The sequence below is a fragment of the Torulaspora globosa genome, chromosome 2 (assembly GCF_014133895.1).
Source record: "Torulaspora globosa chromosome 2, complete sequence".
Taxonomy (NCBI): domain Eukaryota; kingdom Fungi; phylum Ascomycota; class Saccharomycetes; order Saccharomycetales; family Saccharomycetaceae; genus Torulaspora; species Torulaspora globosa.
In genome coordinates, this window is record NC_050728.1 from 945,026 (window position 1) to 968,354 (window position 23,329).

General features: G+C 45.6%; 14 protein-coding genes across 14 annotated transcripts; 6 read left to right on the forward strand and 8 right to left on the reverse strand.

Annotated features, from left to right (window-relative positions):
* Nucleotides 1-1,944: 1,944 nt before the first annotated feature.
* Nucleotides 1,945-3,261, reverse strand: CLB3 (B-type cyclin CLB3; the record flags this gene model as incomplete). Its single annotated transcript, XM_037282424.1, has 1 exon — nucleotides 1,945-3,261. One exon carries the CDS (start codon nucleotides 3,259-3,261, stop codon nucleotides 1,945-1,947), a length of 1,317 nt encoding a protein of 438 aa, XP_037138319.1.
* A 288-nt stretch (nucleotides 3,262-3,549) lies between these two features.
* CMR1 (Cmr1p) lies at nucleotides 3,550-5,124 on the reverse strand (the record flags this gene model as incomplete). The annotated part of the gene is made up of 1 exon (XM_037282425.1): nucleotides 3,550-5,124. One exon carries the CDS (start codon nucleotides 5,122-5,124, stop codon nucleotides 3,550-3,552), a length of 1,575 nt encoding a protein of 524 aa, XP_037138320.1.
* A 130-nt stretch (nucleotides 5,125-5,254) lies between these two features.
* DMO2 (Dmo2p) lies at nucleotides 5,255-5,578 on the forward strand (the record flags this gene model as incomplete). Its single annotated transcript, XM_037282426.1, has 1 exon — nucleotides 5,255-5,578. The coding sequence occupies one exon, from the start codon at nucleotides 5,255-5,257 to the stop codon at nucleotides 5,576-5,578; it is 324 nt and encodes a 107-aa protein (XP_037138321.1).
* A 43-nt stretch (nucleotides 5,579-5,621) lies between these two features.
* Nucleotides 5,622-7,094, reverse strand: STE7 (mitogen-activated protein kinase kinase STE7; the record flags this gene model as incomplete). The annotated part of the gene is made up of 1 exon (XM_037282427.1): nucleotides 5,622-7,094. One exon carries the CDS (start codon nucleotides 7,092-7,094, stop codon nucleotides 5,622-5,624), a length of 1,473 nt encoding a protein of 490 aa, XP_037138322.1.
* A 656-nt stretch (nucleotides 7,095-7,750) lies between these two features.
* DHH1 (DExD/H-box ATP-dependent RNA helicase DHH1) lies at nucleotides 7,751-9,187 on the forward strand (the record flags this gene model as incomplete). Its single annotated transcript, XM_037282428.1, has 1 exon — nucleotides 7,751-9,187. The coding sequence occupies one exon, from the start codon at nucleotides 7,751-7,753 to the stop codon at nucleotides 9,185-9,187; it is 1,437 nt and encodes a 478-aa protein (XP_037138323.1).
* Nucleotides 9,188-9,901: 714 nt separating this feature from the next.
* PNP1 (purine-nucleoside phosphorylase) lies at nucleotides 9,902-10,831 on the forward strand (the record flags this gene model as incomplete). Its single annotated transcript, XM_037282429.1, has 1 exon — nucleotides 9,902-10,831. One exon carries the CDS (start codon nucleotides 9,902-9,904, stop codon nucleotides 10,829-10,831), a length of 930 nt encoding a protein of 309 aa, XP_037138324.1.
* A 104-nt stretch (nucleotides 10,832-10,935) lies between these two features.
* Nucleotides 10,936-11,820, reverse strand: SEC13 (GTPase-activating protein SEC13; the record flags this gene model as incomplete). Its single annotated transcript, XM_037282430.1, has 1 exon — nucleotides 10,936-11,820. One exon carries the CDS (start codon nucleotides 11,818-11,820, stop codon nucleotides 10,936-10,938), a length of 885 nt encoding a protein of 294 aa, XP_037138325.1.
* Nucleotides 11,821-12,013: 193 nt separating this feature from the next.
* HRD3 (ubiquitin ligase complex subunit HRD3) lies at nucleotides 12,014-14,479 on the reverse strand (the record flags this gene model as incomplete). Its single annotated transcript, XM_037282431.1, has 1 exon — nucleotides 12,014-14,479. The coding sequence occupies one exon, from the start codon at nucleotides 14,477-14,479 to the stop codon at nucleotides 12,014-12,016; it is 2,466 nt and encodes an 821-aa protein (XP_037138326.1).
* A 491-nt stretch (nucleotides 14,480-14,970) lies between these two features.
* Nucleotides 14,971-15,243, forward strand: MHF2 (Mhf2p; the record flags this gene model as incomplete). The annotated part of the gene is made up of 1 exon (XM_037282432.1): nucleotides 14,971-15,243. The coding sequence occupies one exon, from the start codon at nucleotides 14,971-14,973 to the stop codon at nucleotides 15,241-15,243; it is 273 nt and encodes a 90-aa protein (XP_037138327.1).
* Nucleotides 15,244-15,350: 107 nt separating this feature from the next.
* On the reverse strand, nucleotides 15,351-16,838 carry ENT1 (epsin; the record flags this gene model as incomplete). The annotated part of the gene is made up of 1 exon (XM_037282433.1): nucleotides 15,351-16,838. The coding sequence occupies one exon, from the start codon at nucleotides 16,836-16,838 to the stop codon at nucleotides 15,351-15,353; it is 1,488 nt and encodes a 495-aa protein (XP_037138328.1).
* A 414-nt stretch (nucleotides 16,839-17,252) lies between these two features.
* Nucleotides 17,253-19,355, forward strand: CDC9 (DNA ligase (ATP) CDC9; the record flags this gene model as incomplete). The annotated part of the gene is made up of 1 exon (XM_037282434.1): nucleotides 17,253-19,355. One exon carries the CDS (start codon nucleotides 17,253-17,255, stop codon nucleotides 19,353-19,355), a length of 2,103 nt encoding a protein of 700 aa, XP_037138329.1.
* Nucleotides 19,356-20,584: 1,229 nt separating this feature from the next.
* Nucleotides 20,585-20,893, reverse strand: QRI5 (mitochondrial 37S ribosomal protein mS38 QRI5; the record flags this gene model as incomplete). The annotated part of the gene is made up of 1 exon (XM_037282435.1): nucleotides 20,585-20,893. The coding sequence occupies one exon, from the start codon at nucleotides 20,891-20,893 to the stop codon at nucleotides 20,585-20,587; it is 309 nt and encodes a 102-aa protein (XP_037138330.1).
* Nucleotides 20,894-21,187: 294 nt separating this feature from the next.
* On the forward strand, nucleotides 21,188-22,468 carry MSS51 (Mss51p; the record flags this gene model as incomplete). Its single annotated transcript, XM_037282436.1, has 1 exon — nucleotides 21,188-22,468. The coding sequence occupies one exon, from the start codon at nucleotides 21,188-21,190 to the stop codon at nucleotides 22,466-22,468; it is 1,281 nt and encodes a 426-aa protein (XP_037138331.1).
* Nucleotides 22,469-22,625: 157 nt separating this feature from the next.
* On the reverse strand, nucleotides 22,626-23,201 carry CDC36 (CCR4-NOT core subunit CDC36; the record flags this gene model as incomplete). Its single annotated transcript, XM_037282437.1, has 1 exon — nucleotides 22,626-23,201. One exon carries the CDS (start codon nucleotides 23,199-23,201, stop codon nucleotides 22,626-22,628), a length of 576 nt encoding a protein of 191 aa, XP_037138332.1.
* Nucleotides 23,202-23,329: the final 128 nt, after the last annotated feature.

Here is a 23,329-nt window from a genome sequence, read left to right on the forward strand (position 1 = left end):
ACCAAAGATCAAGGCCCACCTGTGGCATCCGTTCCCTTTCCAAATTAATCAACGAGTCTTAGGCTTTTCTCGGTCGCCAGTGCCAGGCATTTGGCCATCCGTTGGCAATCGAGGGCAAAGGCACTGCCATTTTCTGAAATGGTTTCCCCCGTTCTTATTCTTGTCAGAATTCTGTCGGCAAGTCTTATTTTATTCCTTTCTGCTGGCACGAAGCAGCCGAAGTGAACCAGGAATACTATGAGGCCATTTTGGGTCAGGAAGACGGATTTAGTAGATTGCACCAGTGACGATTGCCACCCTCTTCAGTCCCTTATGAGACCATCTGTCCTCCCCTTCGGATAACATTTCTTCTGCATCCTTTCCACCTGCAATTTCTATGTCATTGGGAATATATGTTTGGATACCAAAGGCTCATGCAGCGGATGCCTGGCTTTGCAGATTTGTAGCACGCATTGACTTTCACATAAATCCGGTTCGACATAGTTTCGCTCCTGCAAAACATAGGCAAAAGAGATTAGTACCTTCAGCTAAATCAGAACGGCTTGAAGTCCGAGCAGTATGGCATTTTTTGAAAGAATTTGTTCCTCGAAGGTCTGCAAAACTTCAATGTCTAAGTTCGAAATCAGAGCAATCACATCTCGTAACTGCTCATCCAGCTCTAGCACAACATCATTTTTATAGTAGACATTAGTCGAGGCACGGAAAACCTCCTCCGATCCCAAGTTATTAACTCCAATTGGCAGTTCCTCTACGACGACATCTAATGTTACAAGATACCTAACAAAGTGGAAGCTCGAGATTGAATGATAAATCTCAATGCTTTTTGTCAAGAATAAAGCAATGAGGCACCATGTACTGTAATTTGCCTTGCCAGAACGAAACTGATTCACAATTCTCAAAACATCCGGTATGCCCTTTAAGGAACCACGCAGTTTCTGAAATAGCACAGAATTGGTTTGATCGATCAGGATGTTGATAATTTCATGTCGTTTCTTAATAAGCTTTTTATTGGCGAGTGGACTAAAGAGCCAGGCCCTCGGCAGATTTTTCCCCATGTTGGAAGGCCCCGATCAAGCAATTCAAGCACACTGAAACAGCCATCCTTCACTATCCTATCGTAGCCGGACCTTCTGGCCTCTGGGAAAATGTTGAGGGAATGCAATGTGTCTTTATCTCGCATTGCTTGATCCGTTAATCGAAGAAATTCGATATGGAAGATTCGATCGCTTGCTGCTGGAATATGCCCAGCGGCAACATTGCTGAATGATTTCTCTGGCCCACTGCATACCTCCAGATTATTAACGATCCAGCTTGTAATGCCAATGGTTGTACTTGCCGTCCCGTGGGTTTCTGTTACCAGAGTATAGTACATCTTTCAAAGTTATACTCTTATAATCGGTTACGTTGGGCAACTGCAGTTCCCCATTTCGCTTGAAGCTCTGATTGGACATAATTTCAACCTCGCAACCGATTTTCTGACACAAAGTAGCAATATGGTCAAAGTTTGCCTCCTCCAGTCTAGCTGAAACGAGGCACCTGGTTGGTGTATTGGCTAAAAGAAGGTTTTCAATAATCATGTTAGCTTCGTCCGGTCTTCCTTCCAACAAATGATATATCATCGCCAGCAATACAATCACTCCTTGAGTTTACGATGTAGTCTTGATTCATCATCTTCAAAGTTTTGACATTACAATGCAGTACCGAAGCACCATGCATATAATAACTTGATCATCGAATTTTGCGTCTAGATTAGTTGGGTCGAGGAGACTTTCAGCAAAGCAAATGTTTTGTGACATTTATAATGGCTTGTGGGGGTCAGTAAAAGATATCTTGCATTTTGCCGCCCAGGTAGGTGTCTTTATATTAGTCTGCTTTCGCGTGATCACCACGCTAAAGAATCGCAGGTGGATTCATACAAACCGCTATTACTTAAAGTTTAAATTACTATGCCGTATCCACTTTTTTCTCAGCCAGAGAGATCCACTTAGCAACCACTTGAGCAGATCTATGCTGGCGACGTTCCGAGTATTTCTTGCATATTGCCTGATGACGGGTGTCTGCATATCTGCAATTCTCCAATATAACAGTCGCCAGAGGGAAGATCTGCTCCTGTGTATACCCTGAGTAGTAAATGTGCTTGTTTGTCCAGTCATTTGAACCCAAAATGACTTTACTCAGGAAATAGGCTCCTGCGGCCAGCCAACTTGGAGGCGCTGCGGCTAGTTTGGGATCCATCACAGTTGTTTCCAGGAGATACTTGGCCAGTGTTCTTATATCGTACTCATAATCATCAGCTTTGCTTATTCTTCTCAAGAACGACATTGGGCCGGGCCAGCCAATCTCAAAATCCAGTGTGTCGATCATGAACCTTTCTGCCTTAATGATATCCTCTCGCGAATAGGCGTTGTCTAACATGTAGATAATGTCTTTTAGAGTAGGACAGTTTATCTCCTCGTATTTCGCCGCGATGAATAACGCGGCGGCGCCAACCAGTTGAAACCTGTTCAACGTTACTGCTTTCTTGGATAGAAATCTGTCGATAATGTTTACAGTGAGATAAAGCGTCTCTGGGAGAAGTTGGAATCTGGAATGTACCTGTACAATCCAATCTATAAGAGTGCTGCGGTAGGACCACTTCAATTCTGGTTGCGAGTCCATATAATTCGGATTCGGCCTAAATTTGATCTCCAGCTCTCTCATGTATTTGAAAATATCTGTGCTCAGTTCTATTACCATGACAACGTCATATGTATCATCATCCGTTGGATCTGGTGTGCTTCGATGACATTCTTTATAAGCGAGGTCTAAACGTTTCTGCGATTTGGAATCAAAGATTGGATATAACGGCTGCCTCATTTCGTCGTCATTTTCATCCGCTTCTCCCTCTGCTTCTCCTTCTTCTAGCGAATCGTCCGCTGGACAACTTTCAGCCCGTCGCATTGGCTGCGCCTTTTCGCCATTACCGACATTGAACTCTTGATCCGTGTAATAGTTCTCATTCCTCATCATTTTGAATCGTTTGGTCATGGCGCTATCAACGTTCGTTTTTCTCGAATTATTGGTGAACCCTGAATACGCTTTATTTGATACTTGGGATGTGACATCGCTCAATGCTACCCTGTGCTGTTGAAAGCCAGTCTCTCGTCCAGGCTTTTCTGCCAAATTAGCGACTGCATCATAATTCTCATCTACTACAGCATTGCTTCGGTTCGATTCCTCAAAACCCACCGCAGAGCTCATCGAATGTGAAGTTCGATGCATTGGCTAGATCCAAAGTTGATCCGTTCGTCCTCTAGATGCCTGTTCAGGGACTTTGAAAGGCACAAAATTAATACTGCGATCGCTCCTGGTGGACAATAAACGACACGATTAGAATGACAACTCTACACCTTCGTCCCTCTTTGTTTGGTTGTTTAGCTTGATGTCCGTTACAAAAACGAAAACAAACAAATGCTAGAGCTAAAACAACAACATTAGAAAACAATCGCTTATTACGTTTGTATATCAACAAGATTCTTTCAAGAGCTTATCATGGATTGAGTACAAGATCTATTCTTCCTTGACTCTGCCTTCGTCTGTGAATAAGAAGGCCTTCCCACTGGAATTGCCCCCGACGATCCAGTTACGTAGAGGATGCCAGGCGAGCACCGCCGGCACTGTCGCTGTAGGCAAATGAGCGAGTTGTTCACCCTGGCTATCGTAGATATCAATAGCCCTTTTCATGTTGGCGATTGCAAAAACGTCCTTGTCCTGCTTGAATCTTGCCTTTAGGATACTTGTCCACCTTCCGCTTTGGCAATTGTGCTTCAAAGTCAGTCTGGGTTTCAGGGACTCCGAGAGCTGCTCTTTGCGGACGTCAAAGAGATTGATAGTATCATCGTAGCCATTGCACACCAGTGTCTCGTCAGTTGGAGAGTATGAGACAGCAGAGACACTTAATCGGGAGTCGTAGGTAGATACAATCTCGAAACTTGGAAAGTCCCTGTACTGAGACCATTTTGGTTTCTTGACTAGCTTTCGGATGTCCCAGATTCGTAATGATCTGTCAAGAGATCCTGTTGCAATCTCGTGAGGGCGCTGAGGATTGATATTGAATGAGCCGATTTTCTTATCGGAGAGCCTGATAAGATTCCATTTTGAAGGCTTCTCTCTCAGGTCCGTTGTCGTGAACTCACCAGTGAGAGTCGACAGGAAAAGAACATTCATGTCCTCATAGCTAAACTGGCAGTCGCTTACTCCCAGAGGCTCGTTGTATTCATTAGTTAGCGCTAGCAGCTGATCGCTTTTCAAAGTTTTCAAGTCGATCGATCGAACAAAGCCATCATACGATGATGCCAAGATTTTTGAAGTATCGCTGGGAAAGCAATCTATACGCCCAACATTCTTTGAGAACAGCTGGACCCTAGTGATCTCAGGTTCGGCCAAGTCATCAGCGCCGTTTTCCTCTAATGGCTGGTCACGGACACTCCACAGACCTATGTTTCCAGTAGTGTCACCGCCTAAAATCAATTTCCTATCAACCGTTGGATGGAAGTACATCGCACTGATTCGATCATGGGTTAGCTTGATCTCGTTCGGTTGAAACACATCGTACAGCTCAAGATCAAATTCCTGCCGAAGCTGCCGTAGATGAGGCTTCTCCTTTCCCTGGTGTTCACGAATCTCTTTGAAGAAGTCTCCCGAAGAGAAATTCTTGTCTGCGAATAATCTAAACTTCTCAACGAGGTCATCTTCGTTCTCGCCCTTCAAAAGGTCGCTCAATTTCACATCTCCTATAACCTTCGTCTCCTTCATTTGATCTACCAGTTCTTGATCTGGTGAGCTACTCCTCCCCATCTTCATGAGATAGTTGTCACTGACATTCGGGACGCTTTCTCCATCCGCCGGCTGCCCTCTCAGCCTACTGGAACGACGAGTTGGAACTCTCGTTGGCTTAGGTGATACACTTTTCCTATCTGCAGCATGGCGACTTGCCTTCCTTTTTTGACGGTGATGATCTTCGTCCACACCAGCTTCTCTTTTAATTCTACCAGCAGTACCAACCAGGTTCAGTTTCCTCAGGAGCTCATTGTTCCTCTTAATATTCTCCAGCCTTTTCTTCTGGAATTCAGATAGTTCTCCCATGGCAAGGCCTAATGATCTGTCAGCTTGCTTTAATCAATGGCTTCACTTTTCCTTTATAAGGTGCGCGCCAGATGAAATCGATGTACTTTCGTCATATCAAGGACTGTGAATCTACGAGTGAGCTTAAGCAATGTCGAGCAACATAGTATCAGTATTTAATCCGCCACCTGAGAGATCATTGAGCGATGAAGAAACCATGGATTGTGTGCCTTGCCAAGTGATGGCAACGATGTTTTCTATAGGCTTCGGTAGTTACTTAGCGAGTGGTCAGCCGTTCAAATACACTGATAAAGAACGACAGAGAGGCATTACGTTGAAACAATTCGAAAGTCGAAATCCAAAGTGGTGGAGGAACGGATTGCGTGGATTTGGTGGTGCTTTGGTTGTATTTGGGCTCTTCAGAGGAACAGAAGGCTGGCTGTGGAACAAGAATAAAGAATACAAGAAATTCTAATTATATATAAAGCGTGCAAAATGTATATGATCACAAGAAGAACTCATCTTCTTGCAGTGGCGGCAGCTTCAGCTGCTCTCTCCAATTGCTTTTTCTCCAGTTTGGCCCTTTCATTATCTTCACGTCTAATCTGTTTATCTTCTTTTAGATAAAATTTGACCTTCTTACACCAATGCCTGAATTCCTTCTCCTTTGGCTTATAAATAGTGATGAAATTGTGGCATAGCAACTCGCTAATGGATGATCTCTGGGACTCGTCTTTGATGCAACAGGTATTGACGAAATTTACCATTTCCCTTGAGAAGTGATCTGATGACAACCTCGGAGAAGGTTCATTGACAATCCTCTGCAGCAGGTCCAGTATTCCGTTGGGCGTATCATTATGTCCACCTAACGGAAATTCGCCTGTAACCAACTCGATGATCATGAGTCCAAGCGACCAGACATCCCCCTTGGTTGAGTAGACATTTCCCTGTATTCGCTCCGGTGACATATACGTGGATGTTCCCACAAATGTATCGGCAATAGAGTTGATCAGTTTCTTGGACACACCAAAATCGCATATTTTAACTTGACCCTTGCTATTGATCAAGACATTCGACGGCTTGATGTCACGATGGATGATCTTGTACTTCTCGTACAAGTACGATAGGCCGTTCAGTACTGCATACGAAATCTTGGACACGACCAATTCGTTGAACCATCGCTCTCCTCTAGCAGTTGCGTTTCTACCACAGAATCGCTTGTATACCGAAAGGATCTTGTCTAAAGATCCACAATTCATGTATTCCATCAAAATGACAATCTCGTTATTGCCTGAATGTGTATAAGTTGCCCCGTAAAACGAAACAATATTTTCATGTGGATGAACGCTTTTCATAATGGTCAGCTCCCTGATAAGCTGGTTCACCACCAGTTGATTGTTATTCTCCACAGCGATAACTTTTTTAGCGACGATCTTGGAATCTGGAACATGAAGTGCTTTGACAACCGTACCCGAATTTCCAGAACCTATCTTGCCCAGCTGGACCAGATCTTGCAGCTGAATAGTACTGTTGATGGACATTTGGTCATTACTCCTTATAAAGGAGCCCTGAGGTGGATCATTCTCTCCAAGTGGCTTCACGCAATCGTCGTCTTCCAAAGGAGTAAACACTTGGGTCAAGCTGGTTGAGGTTGAAGGAGATGAGTTTGTTGGGCTGCTAACCACAAACGACTGCGGAGCTGTAGCGAGGTTCTCATTACTAGGATGATTCTTCACGGGGAACACAGGCTCCGGTATGGACTGTCCATCCAAGTTTAAGCCTTTCTTGAAGCCTCTTCGGAGATGAAGGTTTCCGGCGTCAGCCTTCGGTAGACTCAACTTCATAGAAGCCACGGTTGGACTCAGACCAGACACTGAGTTTACACTTTCACTGCTCTTATTGCCTTCTGGAACAACTGGTATACTCAACTGTTTAAGATTTCGCTTCTGCAGTGACTTCCCTTGAAACAAAGTGGGCGCTCCAAAACTCATTATAAATGTAATAGAAAGTAGATCAATTGAAGCGATTGAATTAGAGCCAGCAGTTATTCAAGTTGCAACAAAAAGCCCCAATAGTTCAAGTAAATACCAGCCCCAGAACTGCAAAGACCAAAACAAAAAAAAAAAGGCACCAATATGAGAGTTTAGTTCTCCCTCAGTCTGTTTCCTAATAGCATGTATTCCCACACCAAACACCTCATCAATTGGCTATATTCATCGGCAGCATTTCAGCATTCAGACCATCCACTTCCCTTCTTTATCTATCTCTTCGACTGACACTAATTTTCTGAAATTTTTGTTGTCCGGTCAAACCGGGGTAAGTCCGATACGCAGAAATTTCGTCTTTGGTGATATTTGTGTTATCCGGGTAATGATTTGATTTTCGATTGTTGTTTGTCTAAGGAGAAAGGAGAAAACATTGGTGGTAATCTTACTACAACAATACTCATCGAAAGCAGTCAAATATTCACAGAAGAGTTTCGGTTAAGGAAGTTTTAATCAGCGACGAATCATCTTCTCGAGTTCACTACCGATTCTGATTGTTTTGTTCTTTCACGTTAGAGGAATTTTCGCATTGTTTTGTTTTACTTTCACAAAAGTATAGTGCTAGTTACAACTGAGAAATAAGCCAGTGCTTAGTACACAGTATGAGCGAAGATCAATCCTGGAAATCACAATTAAATATCCCAAAGAAGGATACGAGGCCCCAAACTGAAGATGTTTTGAACACTAAAGGTAACACTTTTGAAGATTTCTATCTGAAAAGAGAACTGTTAATGGGTATATTTGAAGCTGGTTTTGAAAAACCCTCGCCAATTCAAGAAGAAGCTATTCCGGTGGCGATAGCCGGGAGAGATGTTCTCGCAAGGGCTAAGAACGGTACTGGTAAGACTGCAGCTTTTGTTATTCCAGCTTTAGAGAGAGTTAAGCCTAAATTGAATAAGATACAGGCATTGATTATGGTTCCCACCAGAGAGTTAGCGTTACAAACTTCGCAGGTGGTGCGTACTTTGGGTAAGCATTGTGGTGTTTCATGTATGGTGACCACAGGTGGTACCAACTTGAAGGATGATATTTTGAGATTGAACGAGACAGTGCATATTTTGGTAGGTACTCCAGGAAGAGTACTAGATTTGGCTTCCAGAAAATTAGCCGATTTGAGCGAATGTTCCTTGTTCATTATGGACGAAGCCGATAAGATGCTTTCCCGCGATTTCAAGACCATCATTGAACAGATCTTAATCTTTCTACCTCAATCATACCAATCACTGCTTTTCAGTGCTACTTTCCCTCTAACAGTTAAGGAGTTCATGGTCAAGCACTTAAACAAACCGTATGAGATTAATTTAATGGAAGAGTTGACATTGAAGGGTATCACTCAATACTACGCATTTGTCGAGGAGAGGCAAAAGCTTCACTGTCTCAATACTCTGTTTTCAAAGCTGCAAATCAATCAAGCTATCATCTTTTGCAATTCTACTAATCGTGTTGAACTACTGGCCAAGAAAATCACCGACTTAGGTTATTCATGTTACTATTCGCATGCAAGAATGAAACAGCAGGAGAGGAATAGGGTTTTCCACGAGTTTCGCCAAGGCAAGGTTCGTACTTTGGTTTGCTCAGATCTGTTGACTCGAGGTATTGACATTCAGGCAGTGAATGTAGTGATAAACTTCGATTTCCCTAAAACTGCGGAAACCTATCTTCACAGAATTGGTAGATCCGGGAGATTTGGTCATCTTGGATTAGCCATCAACCTAATCAATTGGAATGATCGCTTCAACCTCTACAAAATTGAGCAAGAATTGGGCACCGAAATTGCAGCAATCCCAGCAACTATTGATAAGTCCTTGTACGTTGCAGAAGATACCTCTGCTGTTCCCGTTCCATTCCCCATTCAACAACAGCAGACAGTACAGCTTTCCCAACCTCAACAATACGTGCCACCACAGCAACAAAATCACCAAATTCACCCCCAAGTTCATCCGCTTCAGACAATGTCTCAACCTCAGCGTGGCATATCTCCTCAAGATATACCTCCACCTCAAATGCAAGGACACTTCGCCGCGCAGCCTCAGTACTGATAAACTGCCCCTAATTTTTTTTTTCTTTGTCCACCATTATCAACAGTCCTTATGGTTAATGATCCTTTTTACGAATGAAAAGCAGTTTTCACCGCATGAAAGATGAATGGTAAGGGGCTTCCTTGCATTTATGCCCCGTCAGTCTCTTTTCATTCAGCATTATACCTTTCCTCAATGTACAATACGATTCCATTTTGTTTTCCCTTTTCTGTGAAACACTGTGCCGTCTAGTTTTCAAGAATCATCAATCATTAGGGCGTCCTCTTAAGCTTCCACCTATGCCATCTTCACCGAAACCAGAGTCCGATCAACATTTAGGGAGTTTAAAATTGTTAAACTGATTCTTTCCTTCTGTTGGTTCCGAGATCTTTCCGCTTTTTTTTTTTTTTTGTGGGATTGGTCTGACCAGTGATTTGATTCAATACTGCTGACTGTTGCTGTCGTTACAGTTTAATGGTTCTTCTAAGTGGTACTTGTTTAACCTTGGTCGAGGGCTCAAATTTTTTTTTTTTTGGCCTTGTTGGTTACCTCTGTATAATGAAGAGGATTACGATTATTTAACGTAGGCATCCATTTCTCGATGTCCTGCCAATCTTCATAGCATATCGAAATATCAACAATCTAATCTTCGAGCTGTAATGTCTTACAAGAGCGCGAAAAACGGACTAGATCCGGAGGCACTTCATCAACACTAGATATGTGAAGTTCGTAAAAATGAGTAGCTTTGATATCGATAAGGAGCGTGAGCAGATTCATATAACTACTGATTACCTCAGACGCAGGATTAAGGAGTATTTCAAAGATTATAAGACGTTTGCGCCCCGGGTGCTAATTATATGTGGTTCAGGACTTGGTGGGATCGCCAACAGATTAGAAACCTCAGATCTGGAGCCATTGGTAATCACATATGGTGAAATTCCTGGTTTTAAGAAGAGTACTGTCGCTGGACATACAGGTACTTTGATCTTTGGCTTTATGAAAGGGACTCCTGTGGTTTTGATGAACGGTCGTCTCCACAGTTACGAGGGCCATACATTGCATGAGGCCACTTTCCCAATAAGAGTATTGAACCACATGGGAGATGTCAAGACTTTGATAGCGACCAATGCTGCGGGTGGAATAAATGCCGATTTCAAGCCCTGTGATCTCATGTGCATCTACGATCATATCAATTTCCCGGGTTTAGCTGGTCTTCATCCTCTAAAAGGCCCAAATTATGATGAAGTTGGTCCTCGTTTCCTACCGATGAGCGATACTTATGATCTAGGTTTGAGGAAGCTCTTGTTCCAGAAGAAGGAGGAGCTGAAGATTGACAGACCTCTCCATGAAGGAACTTACATGTTCGTTTCGGGTCCTACATTTGAAACCAGGGCAGAGAGCCGTATGATCCGGTGCTTGGGAGGAGACGCTGTTGGTATGAGTACTGTTCCGGAGGTTATCATTGCCAGACACAGTGGCTGGAAGGTTCTAGCGCTCAGCTTAATAACGAACAACTGCGTTATAGACAAACCCCCAAGTGTCCACGAAGAAGCACCCAAACCTATGGATGATGGTATTGCTTCGCATGAAGAAGTTCTGGAAAATAGTAAGAAGGTATCTTTAGATGTTCAACTCTTGGTCGAGCATGTTGTTGGCGAACTATAAACTGGCTCATCTATGACTTCGTAGGTCCTTCTTTTAGGTTGGGTACCCCTCTACATACATATGAAATGTAAAATCGCGACTGCCTTCTGTCAGGCCTGATGCACTCATTCTTGTACCTCGCCTGCTGGCTCCCATTTACCTTGAAGGTCTTCCTTCCACAATGTTATTTTGTTGTCACCGCCAGATAGCGCAAGGATGTTTCCAGACAATGACCAGCTGGCTCTCCACAAGACATCCGGGAACTTATTTTGCTGAAGCAGGGTTTTCTTCCATGGACCACCGGTGTGCTCCTGTGACCAAATGATGCATGTGCGATCCTGGGACACTGATGCTATATATGAGCGCAGAAGGATAGATGGGGACCAAGCAACGTCTCTTACCCAATCGGAGTGACCTTCCAGACTCTCCTCCAGCACAAATGTGTGTGCTTCTTGATTATATTTCCAGACTTTAACCAGGTTGTCCGCACCACCAGTGACGAATCGACGGATCTGCTGGGCGCCCGGACCCTCCTGGATGATAGAAGGAGCCCAACTGCCAGAGTTGACACCGATGGCATGTGCGTCTATAACTAGCGGAGCTATGGTGCCATTGTCCTTGAACTCGACTACAGAAACTTTACCATCGGACGAGGCTGCCAACAGCAAGGCGCCATATTCATGAGGAGCCCATTGAACTGAGTTAACAGAGGCAGAATGTACTGCATGTACCGCAATTTGCGCCCATCTCCCATTCTCTTCCTTCCAAATCAAAACTTTCCCGTCATAGGAACAAGAAGCTAGAATCGTGCCAAATTTGGGATGCGCCCAGTCAACACGCCAAACTGGGCCTTCGTGACCAACTAAAGTTTCAACTAGCTTATGGTTTTCTCCATCGACTTCGAAGATCTTGATTGTTTTGTCAGAAGAGCAAGTCGCTAAACGCTTGCCATAGTAATCCAACACTGCATCGTGAATCAGGTCATTGTGAGCATTCGCTATAGTCGGCATATTCTCGCTTCTGCACCAGCACTTGAGAAACCTCTAGGGAGTGAAATATAGCTCAATACTCTGCTCGTTATGTTGTAGTGCACGTATTCCCTGCCAGATTAAGCCATTCGAACCTTGGTGACGCTAAGTGCCAGAGGAGGGTAACCGAAATAAAAGATATACAGTCTTTATAAAATGGCTTCATTGAATTGTGTTATATTGCGAATACTTGGATGTCGAAGTTTCCTCTAGGTCGCTGGCCATTGATCTGTATCCTCATACCATTGTTGTTGCGGACGTTCCAACCTCTTCGGGCGGCCAAGGTTCGGATGATCAAACTGAAGAGGAAAATGAATAAAACGAAGGCAATGGTCATTAAATCTTCTGGTTGAAGACCCAAATTCTCTAATCTGTCCCAAAGAGTGACATGTTCTTGTGCTTGCTCCCTATCCGGCTGCTGTGGTTGCTGCTCTTGTTGTTGTTGGTTTTGCCTCTGTCGTTGAGCAGGGACACCTCGACCGTTACTCTGAGCATCGGTACCAGTTGGTATGCCGGAATTTTCTCTACCGGCTTTCTTGAAGCTCTTGATCACCCTTTCGAACCATGAATCTGAGTCATCAACATTGTCGTCGTCCTCCATTCTACCATACTTTAGCCGACCGTTGGTGACCCAGGTGAGCCATGATTTGAGCCTCAACTTTAGAACACTCAGCTTTACGGCGAGATAAAGTTTTGAGTTGTGTTCGAGGACCTGGTCGTAGTATCTCTTGGCGAGATGGAAGTCAACTTCGGTGCCCAGGCCGTGCTCGTACATGTATCCAAGATTCCATATTGCCTGGGGCGAAAACTTTAGGGCGGCACTGTGATATGCGCTCAATGCCTTAGAGAAGTTGCCCATGCGATAGAAGATATCGCCAGCGACCACACCAGCATCAACATTGTCCTGTTTGAAAGCGCGAATGTAGTAAGAAATCGCCATTTGTTTTCTTTCGGGTAAAGTTCTTGGTGGGTCTTCCAAATTGCATGGAAGCTGGTATAAGATGTAGGCAGCTGAAACCTGCGCCGGCTCAAAACCTTGCTCTGCCGCTAGAGCGTAACCCCAGAGAGCAACCTCGGCATTGCCTCTTAATAATTCTCCATAGGCGGTTTTCAGTTGTGGAGCCATTATTTCTTCATTATCTTCCACGAACTTCTTGTAAAGGTATGCAGAATCTTCGCAGCTGTAGCGGTTGTTCATACTCTGCTCCGTCATTGTGGCAAATTCATAAGTCGCGTGGCAATGACCCAGCAAATGGGCAGTCTGCATCAATCCAAAGGGATCCCCCAACTCCATCTCGGGATATTTCCGGCTGAGTTTAGCTAGCTGAAACTCAACAGTTCCATCGTTGCTATGAGTGGCACTTACTTTTTTGTAATACCGCAAGGCTTCGGTAACGTTGTTGTATAGGTACTGATTAATCAGCCCTAAATCGATGTTTGAACGGCATCTCAGGTTGCTATTCTTCTCAATCACCTCGATGGATCTTTGCAAGTACTTTTCAGCCAGAGTAATGTTAGGCGACCCTTCTGCCTCGCCTGTGAAATAAATGTGACCCAGTAAATCTAAGCAACGACCATAAAAGAATTTCTGTAGATTGTCCATGTACGGTACGTCTGCATCATATGCTCTAAACGTCAACTCCAGCAGCTTTCTTGACGCCTCACAATCTCTTGCCTTCGTGTAAGTGCCTCTGTAGTCGTCCCAGGCGGTGTAATAGATATCGACAAGCCGGTCCTCGCTCTCGTCATCTTCTGTGGAGAAGGCACCACCACTTGATTTCGAACCAAATTTTAGTACAATTTGGCCACCATTCATCTGGGTTAGAAACGAGGACGTTATATCTGGTCTTGCAGACGCTACCCGCTTAGTAGTCAAGTCCATGGAGCTCAAATCTTTTCCCAAAAGACCATCAGAAAAGTCTGGGATTCGGACATTATAAGTCTCGATGTAAGGAAAACGAATGTTCCATTCCTCCTCTGAGAACGAATCACGAATTTCATCTGCAACCTCCTTATATAGGAGCAGAGCTTTGTTGCAATCCCGAGGAACGTTGTGACCAGAATAGTACTTGTATGCGAGTACATTCTTAGCTCTGATGTCGCCTAAAGATGCAGACACTTGGTAGCACAATAGTGATTTCACAGTGTCTACAGGGATGTATCCAAAGAGCCCGGTGGAGTACATGACCCCTAGATCAAACAGGATGGAGCTGTTGCTCCATTTTGTCATTTCGTTGAACCGGGATGCATACTTAAAAGCCAATGTCTTGTTATGTGGGAAATCATAATCTCCCCATAAATGCAACTGCGCCAACGTGTATGTGGCATCAGCATTATCATATCGATCGCTAGATTCTGCCAATAGGCTGTACACGGTTCTCTGCCACTCTGATGCCTCCTCCCTCCAAAATAACTCGTAATGTCGTTCCTGATCTTCTCGGTAATAATCCATGGGTACGTAGAGAGCTGCATCTTTCAGTCTGTCATTATTTCCACTATCTGGATATGGATACGATATGGGATCAGTCCTCTTGACGGCCTGCCGTAACATTTCATTAGCCTGATTCCATGGATCGGTTGCGCTAGTCAGGGAAAAGGTGAGCAATCCAATTCCAGCTAGCGTGAATTTCTTAGCTCTCATTATATGTAGCCCCTAGTTGAAAGGGAAGCACCTCAGGGTTGTGTGTAGATTTCTTACTCAAGTAAGTGAGAGTTAGTTGTTGGTGAGTTGTCAACTATTCACCTCTTTCGACTGCTGCCAATTTCAGATGCAATTAAATCAATGTTAAACACGAAGAAGTGCACAACAGATGGACTTGGCACGTCCTTGCTCACTTTGAATTATCGTGATGGTTCTTGGTAGTTATGTTCCCTCAATTGAGTAACAAATCAACCCGTATGTTTAACTAATCTCACAATTGGTAACGACACAAAAGGTGTCACTATAATGGAACCTTGTTAGAGATTGAGACAACCGTTAGTAGCTTCTTTAACGTAACAAGAGTCGTAACCTTTGTCTATGCAGTGTTGTCTCTTCCCTGGTTAGCGCGATACGATGTTAACACGAGCAAGCACCATCGCTACATCTATAAGCTTAGAGGGCGCCAATTGAGTCTGCTGGTCCAACCAGACATGTCCAATGCGATACCCCAAGAGACTATAGCACTCATTCTGGAGGTTGGAGCTTTTGAACATGGAACTACTAAGATAACAGAGGAAACAGTGGGCATGCTGCAGAAGTACATGGAGATCTTTGTTCGAGAGGCTGTTCTGAGATCTAGTGTTAATAAAGAGCAGGTCAAGAAGGAGCAGGATGCTGTTTACGGCAAGAGAGAAGCAAAGGAAGTCACACTGACGCATGAAGATTTGGAGAATGTGACCGGGTTGTTGCTTCTCGATATGTGAATGTTATTGTCAGCATAATATTTTGACTGTTATCGTGTTATGTAGACGCAAAAGTTCTACATATGTTTGTATCGCTGTCACATATAGTACAAATGTCCAACTTTGATTTACAAATCAATCAAACTTATGCCCTGGTCAGCCGATTGACTTTGCTGTGTCTGTTGCGGAGGAGGTTGATTGCCAAATCCGTAGCCCGTGTAAGAGGGAACAACGTTTGAACTTGGAAGACCGGTGTACTGGCCACTCAGGAATGGATTTTTTTTGGGTTCATTCGTTACTTGTTTGTATCCAGTTCCTTGTGAATTGATGAAAGTGCCAGTCTTTGTATGCTGAGCCGGAATACGAGCATCCCCTGTGTTCCCAAATGTATCGATGCCAGTTCCTGTAGCCAATAGCTTGTTCAACTCACCGAATTTCTCGGAAATAGCAAGGTCTCCCGTTCTGACAGGTTTTATAGGAGCCTGCTGTTGTGGTGGTGGGGCGTGCTGCTCTGGTTGCTGTTGTGTCTGTGGCTTAGGAGACTGTGCTTGCATGGGTGCGAAGCCGGTTAGATCTGGCAGAGGACTTGCTTTTGCAGGGACATTCTGTTGCAGCTGCATATTGTTCAGCGCAAAAGGATTGTTTGATCCGGTAGCCATAGGTTGCTGATAGTACGCAGCTTGTTGTTGCTGCTGGAGAGCCGCTTGCTGCTGCGCGAGAGCCTGCTGCTGCGCGAGAGCCTGCTGCTGTGCTAGAGCATCCTGCTGCATTTGCCAGTACATCTGCTGTTCGGCCAGTCTTTGCTGCTCCTGCTGAGCGAGCAACTCCTGCTCCCGCTGCTGCTGTGCTAACAGCTCCTGCTGCTGCTGGTACTGCAAGTATTCCTCAGGAGAGATCGGATTTCCAAAGATGTCGTAATAGAGCGATTGCTGTTGTGTTTCCTGCTGCTGCTGTAGCCTTTGCAACTCCTGAAGTCTCTTCAATTCCTCTTCCTCTTTACTCAATTGCAAAGCTGCCTGCAAGTCTTCATCCTCAGTGTTCAACAGTCTTCTACGCCTTTCATCTTCCTCCACTGTCAATTTACTCTCCTCAAGTGCTCTTTGCAGGTCATCATCGTACGGATCGCTCCCAGACCGGTCCGTTCTTCTCGTTCTTCTCTCTTCTCTTCCGCCCCTTCTATTCAAGTTCCTCTCTTCTCTCAACCGCTCTTCGTCTTTCAACAGATTCGTCAACTCCTTGGCCTTGACCCTCACGATCTGGCCCTGGTCCACGCCGCTATCGTCCTCGTGCCGAAACTCCTGCAGAGTCTTGATGATATACAAGTTCTCCCGACACCACAACACACAGTTCTCACTACCAAATCGTACAAGGTAGTCCAACACGGTCAAAGACTTGGCAACATGTCTCCAGTATTTGCCCTTATCGTTCAGCCGTTTATCGAGCATATCCATAATCTCGAAAAACTCCACGCTATCGTATGTTTTCTCAGCCAAATCATCCAAAGTATCGACACTAGGACCGTCTGAGTCGTTTGCTGTAGCGTTTCTCACCAGCACCTGCGCAGATGAATACCCCTTCACCACATTTTTGGCGGATCGAACAAATTGTTTGGACATTTTATGCTGCACTAGTCAACCTAAGAACACCGCCAGACCTCACAATGCTGAATAAGCTCTTCTGAATCCCACCTTCACTGCTGAGTTCCTATACAGATCGTTCTCAACTGCCCCTTTTACAGCTTTCAGTGCTTCCCAGGGCTTATAGGTTTCTCACGGATAACGGCTCCACGTGATGGACGTTCTACAAGCAGCGCTATCAAGCTAATTGATCGGTTTGGGATCTTTGAGCTGCTTCTCTCGCTCCTGATGGTTCGGTAGTCTCGAAGAAGTGGTCTGGTTGTGTCTTTAGTTGGTGTGTTTGTATCTGCTATGTGCGCGAACAGCTGGAGTAAGCCTTGCGATGCGGTATGGCGAAGTGACAAATAGACGGTGAAGAAGAGAAATTGGGCGGGCCATTGGTTCAATTCGTTGATGTTCCAGTCCCTGGGTAGATCAGTTTCAACATCGCTGGCGAGATCAGGTATGTCTAGTGGTGCTAAGAAGCAAGTTACTTTGGCAAGGTTTTTCAGTCAGGTAAAGCAAGATGATACGAAGAATGCAGCTGTTGATGACGAGAAAGCTGAAGTGCAGCCGCAGCCCGCGGATATTGATAGTGAGGAACAGCCCGCTAAGCGATTGAAGCCGTCTTGGCCTGTCAAAAGTGCACCAGTGAAGGCAGAAAGAACGGTCTCTAAAGCTGCGTATTATTCTAAGGTGCCCTATTCTGAAGTTTGCAATGTGTTCCAGGAGATTGAAGGCACCTCTTCACGTCTGGCTATCATCAGGATATGTTCCGAGTTCTTCAGCCGGATTATGAGGGACAACGCTCAGAATTTGGTCCCTGCTACGTATCTGTTCATCAATAAGCTGGGTCCCGATTACGAACCGGGGCTGGAATTGGGACTTGGGGAAGGGCTGCTGATGAAGACAATCAGTGAGGCTTGCGGGAAATCCTTGGCGCAGATAAAGAGTAGATATCGGGAGATAGGTGATCTGGGACGAATTGCGCTGGAAGCGAGAAATGTTCAGCCTACGATGTTCAAACCGAGCCCGTTGACGGTGGGTGAAGTGTTTGAGAACTTGCGGGCCATCGCTCACTCACAGGGAAAGGACTCGCAAACCAGGAAGGTGAAGTTAATCAAGAGGATGCTTACTGCATGCGAGGGTTTAGAGGCAAAATTCCTGATCAGATCTCTGGAATCCAAATTGAGGATTGGGCTGGCAGAGAAAACGGTACTCATCTCACTGTCGAAGGCTATTCTTACCAATGAGAGTGCGGCAGGGAAGGAACCTCCGATGGACCTCGTCGAATCCGCAGAAGCCAAGATCAGAGAGGCGTTCTGCCAGGTTCCTAACTATGAGATTGTCATCAACGCTTGCTTGGAGCATGGGATCATGGAACTTGATAAGCACTGTCAACTAAGGCCAGGTATTCCGCTCAAGCCGATGCTTGCAAAACCGAGCAAATCGATCACGGAGGTATTGGACAGGTTCCAAGGACAAACATTCACCTCGGAATACAAGTACGATGGAGAGAGGGCCCAGGTACATCTCCTTGAAGATGGAACCATGAGGATATACTCCCGTAACGGCGAGAATATGACCGAGCGGTATCCCGAGATCCATATCAGGGATTTTGTGGCAGACCTTTCGACGACCAAGTCGTTGATTCTGGATTGCGAGGCAGTCGCCTGGGACAAGGAACAGCAGCGTATCCTGCCATTCCAAGTTCTGAGCACCAGGAAAAGGAAGGACGTGGAAGCCAAAGACGTGAAAGTCAAAGTGTGTCTGTTCGCATTCGACATCCTCTGTCACAACGGAGAACGACAGATCAACAAGTCGCTCAGGGAAAGACGTGCACTACTGCGCGCCGTCACGAAGCCTGTCACGGGAGAGTTCGAATACGCTGTAGAATTGACCACTTCCACTGTTGAGGAGCTGCAAAGGTTCCTCGACCAGTCCGTCAAGGAATTTTGCGAAGGCCTCATGGTAAAGGTTCTCGACGGCGAAGAATCCCACTACGAGCCCAGCAAACGGTCTCGTAACTGGCTAAAGCTCAAGAAAGATTACCTCGATGGTATCGGCGACTCTGTAGATCTCTGCGTGCTCGGCGCATACTACGGCCGCGGTAAGCGTACTGGCACCTACGGTGGTTTCCTTCTCGGCTGCTACAACGAGGACACGGGAGAGTTCGAGACCTGCTGCAAGATCGGAACAGGCTTCTCCGACGAAATGCTCCAGCAGCTCTACGACAGACTCAAGACCACCGCCATTGACGGTCCACATGCCACCTACGTGTTCGAACCCAGCGCAGAGCCAGACGTATGGTTCGATCCAACAACGATATTCGAGGTCCTCACGGCAGACCTGTCGCTGTCCCCCATCTACAAGGCAGGCGCCTCCTACTACGACAAAGGAATCTCCCTCAGATTCCCCCGTTTCGTACGTACAAGAGATGACAAATCGGTCGAAGAAGCTACCTCCTCAACACAGATCATTGAGCTCTACCAGAACCAGTCGCACGTCGGATCATGAACGACTACATAATAAGATATAACCAAGTCCATCGGTATGCAGTTTGTCGACCCATATTTCCGGCCGTAAATCACTGACCAGGAGATATCGCAGCATACGCAGATCAGCCTCTCAAAGGGACCTACACCTACCTGGAATCGATATCGAAGTTCGCTAAGGTTTGCAGTGGTCATCCGCGATGGAGTGGCACTCGGAGGCTTGTCATTGGGGTGCAATTGGGTGCAAAAGATTCCGGTTACTATAAAGATGCGGTAACTACACCGTCCGTTGGCGAATTGAATATTTTACTTGGAAACTAACACCAGTGATGAGAACTACCGCTGCTAATACTAGAAGAACTATTCCGTCGCCCACGGATGTGGGTGCCTTGGCTACAGGATGAATTTTCACACCAGAGATGCTCATCACAAGATTAGTGAGTATATGAGCGTGGGGATAGCGTTGCGCTGAAGCATGGGTTTATCTACAGAGAGGGCGTTCTCACGTTTTACCACATCTTTGACGCCATAGAGCAGGAGCTGGACCGCTTGTTGCAGGATCCTCAAACCCCGGAGGGAAATATAGATGCAGAACGTGCTCAGACAGTTCTGAGTGGAGGAGTTTCGTCGATCGTATCAGATCTTTCGAGATCTGGACTGCTGCACTCTCCGGAGTATCCAACCAAGGATGAGCTGAAATTACAAGAGTTTGTGGATTTCATTCATGAATCAGTCCAAAGGGACCCTTGTACTATTCTAGCGTACTGCCATGCAATGTATTTGGCGTAGTTTGCTGGCGGCAAGGTGATGAGGCCAAAAGAATTGGTGCAGGTACCAATCTCTTCACTTTCAGTGAAGACGGCTCAGGCGCAGAGAACAAGCTGAGAGGGAAGTACAAGGAGGGTACGAACTGGCCACTCGCCAGGAGCTCTCCGAGTCGCAGAAGGCCAAGATAATCGAAGTCTCAGGCCAGATTTTCGAGTGGAATATGCAGGTCATCGGAGAAATCGGCAGATTGAACAGGCAAGAGCTGATGCGTAAGCTCAGTTTCAAGCTTCTCACCTACGTTGCCGAGGAATGGAAATACTCCAAGCTGCTCTCCAAGAAATCTAAGGATTTCATCATCGCTGCTATACTCATGCGGTTCTTCATAGCCTGCGCTGTGCTGCGTAAATTCATATAAGCCGGACTCGTTCAGGCATAGCAAACCACCATTAGATCTATGTGTATGTACAGGAAAGAATTCACAAACTATCTACCTTGAGACAACTTCCTCTTTTCCGCCTTCTCCCTCTTTCTTCTCTTTCTGAGTTTATGCTTCTTCATCTTCTTCTTGCGTTTCCTCATCACCGAATCCAATTCCATCTTTACTTCACCCGGCCCTTCCGGTTGCTGCAACGCACCATCCCACGGCAACGTTGGGATCCAAGGCCGTGGCGTTATCGAGAGTTGCGACTTCCAAGTCGTTCTGAACAGTCCAATCTCCATACGAACCACATTGGGTCGGCTCACGCTTCTAGCTGCCACAGTACAAAGCTGTCTAAAGCTTTGGCCAAACATTCCACCAACGCAAACCTACGACCAGGCCAACACGGACTCAATTCGACCTACTTTACTACTAACTTCTATCTCTTAATCATTAGAAGGAAGGCTTGACAAAATCGTCTCGTTCATTACGAACATGGTCTCAAATATTTTAGACCAACAAGGAAGGGCAAAGGCAGCTTATACAAGATAAATAACGGTAAGCCAGCCGCTGGAAGGTTTCTGGAGGTGTTTGAGATTTGAAATTGATCATTCTATAGCGGATAGACTCTTCGAATTTTACCTTTTCAACTGAGTCGAGTGTTTGAGATGATGCTGTCAACGACAAATCGGATCTCAACGTTGAGGGTGAATCGATGTTACAAGATTTTGAACCAGCGGCGTTTTATCATTGGTTTTGTGAGAAACTCATTGGGATTGGATCCACCTCCTTCCCCTGATGATCCGACTCCGGAGAATAGATTTTATCCGTGGGACCAATCTCCGGCTGGAGATCTACGTGAACGAGCAGCTAGAATAAGGACTTTAGCGCGCTGTCCTGTAACGGGTAAGGAGATCAACTATACCTGTCCATTGTCGGGAATTCCGACTCATCATTCACGCGAAGCTTGGGAGCAGGATAAACAATACCATAGCTCGAAGAAATACGAACTTTTGAAGAAGGTTAACATCTACGAACATGACTTAAGGAGTGGTAGGCCTTTTCCGGAGTTTGATTTTCCTCTGGGACAGGATTTTGATCGTGCTGTGAACATGACGAATTGGGATCTGTTTTTCTATACTCGCCAGTTTTATTCGATGGATACGGAGTTTCAGTTGGCAGCAGTCACTAAGATGTTGAGTTATCCCATCTCTATTGCCTCCGTGCTGCATCAGTTCTCGCCTTACTCTTTGAACCCGAAAGGCCCTATCACGCTGGAGGGCTTGAAATCGTTGGCGGCTCTGCGTTACACCCTATATCCTTTAGAGCATAGGACGGTATCGACGTCTAACAAGGATCGGCCGATGAGAATCTTCATTCTTGGTGCTCGTGCCGAGGCTCAGCTGCCAGGCCATGTCTGGAAGCAGTTGCAGTTCTTGTTTCCCGACCAGATGTTTGAACTGCACTTCATAGGTCCGGAATGTTTGCTGAACAAGGAAAAGCACCAATACGTTGTTTCCTCTACACCCGTAGTTAAGAGAGTCGATGAAACTTTGGCTTTTGTATACCATACGGACTACTTCCATGTTTTCCATGAGGCCCAGGACTTCTTCCCTTACGATCCATACTTGGATGTGTTTTTCTGCTTCCACCCTGGTTTTGGCGCCCCAGAGAGTTCGAAGTCATGGATGGATGAGACTATGAAGGGCTTGTTGGAGACCAAATGCGCCATTTTCACCACCGGTTTCAACCAAACTGACCTGCTGCGGGACGTTGAGGCCGTGAAGGGGAAGTTTGGGAAGGAGGTTGATGTCTTGATGGAGCCCGTCAAGAACGTCTTCGGTAGTACCAAGTGGGAACTAAATGACATGAACCCTCAAGAAGTATACCAGTTCAACATGTACATAGCGGGTTTCAGAGGCAAGAGATACCATGCAATCGAAGTTTGAAAAACGCCCATCGGTGTGCTTTTTCCTGTAAATAGATGTTACACGATTAGCCTTGGCGATCTCCAACAGCGGCAGAACGTATAGAGACGAAATTGTTTTGTATCTGGGTATGCAATAATTTTACAAAATACTAAAGATAATCACTCAAGAGGCTACGCTACATAATGGCGTTGTAAAAGAGTAGGAATTCTCTTTGACATTTCTCCCACCTCTGTGGATCAAAGAACACATACGAGCCTCTTTCGCTCAACCCATCCGACGACACTACTGGCTCCATCTTGGGATCCTTAGTGAGCCATGCTTTCAGCGTCTTGTGATAGCGCCAATTGCGCTTCCTCAGTTCCAGATACGTGAGCTCTTGGATCACCGTACCGGGGTGCTTATAGAAGAGGTAGAAAAGCGTCTCGTCCTGAAACAGTGCTACCCGCTGCTGGTCCTGCTGCACTGAATTGAAGCATGGTGGCGTTGTTTGTGACTGCAACACTTGTGGAATATTCGTAAAGGAATCTGGTATGAAGAAACCGGGCTCCACCTCGCTTCTCGAGGTCTCTGCCCATGGCGATTGGAATGTATCAAGCACTTTATGTCTCTTAGAGTCTCGTGGTATACCGAGTGAGTGTAGCATCGACGACAGATCTGCTCCCAGCGTTATCGAGTGGTCGTAGACGTTGGCCGACTGTCGGTCATCAAGCTTGATCAGGGGCACCAGGGCCTTCAGTCCAAACTTCTCCATGCTTATAATACCTACCAATTCAGTTCCAGGCTTTAAATAACGGCTCTTCTCCGTGGCTCTCTGTCTTGTCTGTGCAGCCTCCAGTTTTGTCAAGTTCAGCTAACAATTTAAAGATACATAGGTGACTG